General features: G+C 29.9%; 1 protein-coding gene across 1 annotated transcript; it reads right to left on the bottom strand.

Moving 5' to 3' along the window:
- Positions 1-1,861: 1,861 nt before the first annotated feature.
- Positions 1,862-4,361, bottom strand: LOC111307257 (NAC domain-containing protein 2-like). The gene is made up of 3 exons (XM_022905275.2): positions 4,116-4,361; positions 3,216-3,469; positions 1,862-2,574 (listed from the first exon to the last, which is right to left on the bottom strand). The coding sequence occupies exons 1-3, from the start codon at positions 4,261-4,263 to the stop codon at positions 2,179-2,181; spliced, it is 798 nt and encodes a 265-aa protein (XP_022761010.1). The 5' UTR covers positions 4,264-4,361; the 3' UTR covers positions 1,862-2,178.
- Positions 4,362-4,838: the final 477 nt, after the last annotated feature.

Here is a 4,838-nt window from a genome sequence, read left to right as displayed (position 1 = left end):
TGTTCATATAACACTTAATCACAAGTAAGGGCCATGGAAAACAAGCAATTTAATTGAATGGATAAGATTAAGAAAACACAAAAAGAGATAAAGGAACAATTGGCCACAATGATGGTCATGATAACCAAGATAAACAAAGGGAAAAAAGTGACAAAGGAATATAGTCCCTAAGAAAGGCACCCACAATAAGAGGACAACGATCCCCCATATCCCTTAAGTTTCATCCCATATCGGGCCCAAACTTCATAAGGAGCACAACCACAACCTATGTCTTTTATGGGAGGATATCCATTTGCCTACACTGCTATGCTAGCAACACAAGGACCTTCTTAGTTCCAAAGGCACACCACTCTTGTTGTAGGAATGAACTCATCAGATCCAATCTTATTTCTGATCTAAATGACCTAAGAAAGCAACAGAAGATCAAAATGAGCATTTCAAAAGTAAAGAAAAACCTAAGTCCTTACATAAGATGAACCTTATAAAAGAACAACTACAAGCCATTGAGGGAATGAATTTTAAGGCTCGATGGATGCGACCAAATTGTGTTTGGTATACCGCATGTAGTCATTCCATAAAAATTCAAAATCCTGAAATTTGAAAAGTATGATGGGACTAAATATCCAGTGACCTATAATGAAAAATTGCTAATACATATATTCCAAGATAGCCTCATAAGATTGATTATTAAGTGGTATGTCCAACTGGATAGAAGTCACATCCACTTATGGAAAGAGTTAGCTAGAACTTTCATCACTCACTACAGCCATATTATAGATCTAGCTTTAGATCGCTTATCCCTACAAAGTATGGAGAAAAAAGCCAATGAAAGTCTCAATGAGTATACACAAAGATGGAGAGATATTGCCATCTAGGTTTAACTACCCTTCACGAAAAAAGACAATCGTCTTGTTTGTTAACACTCTCCGAGCACCATACTATGACAAAATGGTGGGAAATGCTACAAAAAATTTTGTAGACATGATAATATTAGGAGAAATAATTGCAATAATTAAGTGGCTATCTTGTTATTAACAAGTTTAAAATTGCTTAACTCATCATTTCTTATGCTAATAGTGAAAGATCAGTTCAATAAGTGATTGCCTCTTCTTGCAAGTCACTATTAAAATATCTGAAGATTTCAATGGTAATAAATATGTTTAGGAGCTATAGTGACTTAGATTTCTTAGTTTTCTTGGGAGCATGATTGTAAAGTTTTGTTTAGGTTGATAGTCAATCTCTTAAATATAGCTTAATCTGTTTTGTTCATCTTTTACACTATGTTTGGATAAATGTTAATAAACGGAAGGAAAGGAAAGGAAAGTTTTTTAAAGTAAAGGAAATAGTACAAATTCCCCTTGTTTGGATAGTCAAAATTAATAAAGGAAAGAAATTTTAACAACCATTGTTTTAATAAATAGTGAAAAGGAAAGGAAATAATTCATTATAATATTTTTTTCAATTATAATCTTTTTTTTTAATAAAGTAACATATAATCTACAAATATATCTTTATACTACCTAACTTGTATAAATAAATTTTTTTAAACAAAATTAAGCATGTTTAATATGATAAAATGTATTAGCTAGTTATTGATTTACTCATAATTTTATATTTAATTCAATCTTTTAATTTATTCTGATAATAATTTAATTTGTTTTATTGTTAAAATTTAAAAAATCATAAAAAACTGATATGCTATAGCTAAACCAATAAATTATTGCCACATCAAAGGATAAATTGTTAGGACGAGAGGTTTCGTTTAGCATTTAGTTTGTGTTCTAAAAAGCAAATTTTGAAAGTAAAAATAATGCTAAACATATTATAGTTTGAAATAAAGTATTTTTTTATTGCTAAAAGAATGTCTATTATAAAAATTAATTAGGAGGTGCGGTTACAATTTGATAAAATGATTGAATATCTACTTTATTATTTATTTTAGACAAAATTAACTTATTTTTTTCTAACATTATTTATTTAGACAATTTAATTTTTCACAATATCAAATACTCAGAAATCTTAAATCATAATTTTTTACAATAATTTTTGCAATATTTTCAAACGCATTTTTTTTAAACTAAATTTTTTCCAACCACAACAATAGGAGCTAAAACCCCTTATGGTATAAACCCCTTAGAAAGCTACATGGGCTGCTTCAGGGTATAAACAGGGGTGAATTTAATGCCAATTCTCCCAAGACCATAGGTCCGTAAATGGTTGCTCCCTGGGGTCTGATAGGGCAAAGTGACCTTGACCATAGCTTGGGGTAACTATTAGCATGGAAGAACTTGCATCAAGTAATGAGGATGGCTGGCCCAATTCCTGCTGCTGATCATCAAATATTATGCTTGAGGTTGACCAAAATTCATTTTCATAATCGTTGTTTACAGGTAATGGCTGCTGCTCCTCAAAAGCAAACTCCAACTGGATGGGATTTATGTTTGTGGAACTGCTGCAACCTCCAGCTTCTAAACTCATCAATGGAGTAGCATTGTTTCTGATATTCTCCATCGATGTCATGTCTTCTTTAAGCTTTTCTTTTCCTTTGTACTTAATCTTACATAGTCTCCACTCCTTCGTAAGCAAGATTAAAAAAAAAAAAAAAGTAAGATTCATTTTAAATATGATATGAAAATAATATAAAAAAATTTAAAATGATATAATTTAAAATCTTTAAAAAAATTGTATATAAACTTGCTAAAAATAAAAAATAAATTTTATATTTAACATACCAACATAAATTATAATATATAATTTTTATTTTTTATATGTATTAGATACAAAATAAATAAATATAAATACACAAATAACAAGATTTTATCTTCACTCAAAATGTCTTAAAAAATGTAAAAAATAAACAAAGTCAAGCTAGAAATTAATATAAGAATTCTAAAATGCGAATCAATGATTTGCAAATTGAAATGAAAACCCACAATCTTGATTGCTATATTTAATTTAAGATCAATATATAAATGTTATATAGATATGTTAGTGAACCATAAAATAAAATTTCACAAAAAATTAATTTTAAATTTTAGAAGTTTTAAAAATAAAATACACTTAATTAATCTTTAAAATATATTTAAAATTAATTTTTTATGAAATATTATTTTGTTGTTCACTAACAGTATATAATATCTAAATATAAACAATTTTGCATAAAAAAATGTTGTGAAGAAAAAGTAGAGAATAAAAAGGGCGGATAGGAAATAAACCGTTGGAATAGATTTGAGGCCATATTCATGCATGATCCAGTCTGTCTTGATAGCATGTTTGCGGTTTCTTTTGTTATCCTTAAACCTGTGAAAAGTTAGGGGTCTTTTATAACCCAGCACTTGTCCTTTAGCACAAATTGTCTTCACATGGCTCGTTGCCTTCCACCATCCACGACCTGTCACTTCTCTTGAGTCACTCTCCCTCTTACAATAATAATACCTTTCATTCTTGTTTAAAGCCACATTTTGAGTCCCTGCACAAACCACATAAATTTCACTATGTAAGAGTCTCAAAATGGAGAAACAAATAAATTTATTTTTTGATTTATAGAAAGAGAAACTCGAACACTACTCAAAGAACATAGAATTATGCATAACTACTTGCAAGAAATAAATTTAATCACCATAAAAACTTTCCATCTCCCTAGTTTTGTTATGGTTGTAGTACTTATTGGTAGAAGAGCCACTTAAGATTCATTTAACGGCATGGTGGGCGAGAGATTTTTATCGCGTCATACTCACAGTTGCATTTTCTGACTTGACTTGAAATCCAAGGTAAAGAAGTTAGTAGGTAGGGATTGAAAAGATGGATGAAACATGGGAACTATATGATTGTTGGTCTGATCTGATTAATGCATGTTCCATGAAAGGTGGGATTCTATTGTCTTTCATATTCAGACATATGATCTTAGGACACCTAAACTGATAGCTTTACGTATTAATATTATACACTTTCATATGCCAAAAAGTGACTCAGACATGCAACTGAATAAGAAAACATAGATAAACCAGAAAATAAGAGACTCATAGTCAGCATTCGTACGATAATCAGAAAATTACTTTACAAATTAATTTATCTATGATCAAGAGGAAGAAAAAGAAGAAGGGAAAAGGTCTGACAATGAAGATCTTGTGGCTCTGAATCATAAATATTTCTTTCAACAATGAAATCGAAAGGCGCCATGGCAATATTCCCAGATACTTTCTGGTGCAGGATTTCTATCAGCTCTTCATCTATGGGACTGAATCTAAAGCAAGTTGGAACCATCTTCTCTTCTTCAAAGTAAAAACAGAATCCTGTTTTTTCAGTCTAGAAAAAAAATTATCATTCGCTCATACCAATTAACCAGAGAAATGTATCTGATATTTCTGAAATGGTGTAGGCTAAAGATGCTTCTTTATATAGAGAGAAAGGAAATAGAGAAGAAAAATGCAAAGAAGACAAGATAAGATCAAGTTTAGAGATGACTAGAATAATTGGAATTTTCATTTTTGAGGAAATATTATTTGTTAATTGTAAGTGTATACATGGAAACCAATTAGGATTATGATGTAAAATATGTGAAGTCACCAATGATGTGCTACAAGTTAAAATCGTGAAAAATGATGATGCTTTTTGAAGTATTTCTGAGTATGGTGAGAACAGAGCTCGTTGGAGTTTGAATTAGTGAGTCTATCAGGAATTAGGATTTCGTAATGGATTCTTACTGTCGAGTCAATCAAATATATGAGAGAAATAAAGAAAGTAGATGAAAGAAGAAAATAATAAAGCAGTAGAGTTTCATAATACATTCACACGATTGATTTTTTTATATTTTATGAGCGATGACATGATTAATTAAT

The sequence above is a fragment of the Durio zibethinus genome, chromosome 22, assembly GCF_047325235.1.
Source record: "Durio zibethinus cultivar Kanyao isolate XHJ-2024 chromosome 22, ASM4732523v1, whole genome shotgun sequence".
Classification (NCBI taxonomy): domain Eukaryota; kingdom Viridiplantae; phylum Streptophyta; class Magnoliopsida; order Malvales; family Malvaceae; genus Durio; species Durio zibethinus.
The sequence above is the reverse complement of the archived record's forward strand: the minus strand, read 5'-3'. Positions and strand labels throughout refer to the sequence as shown.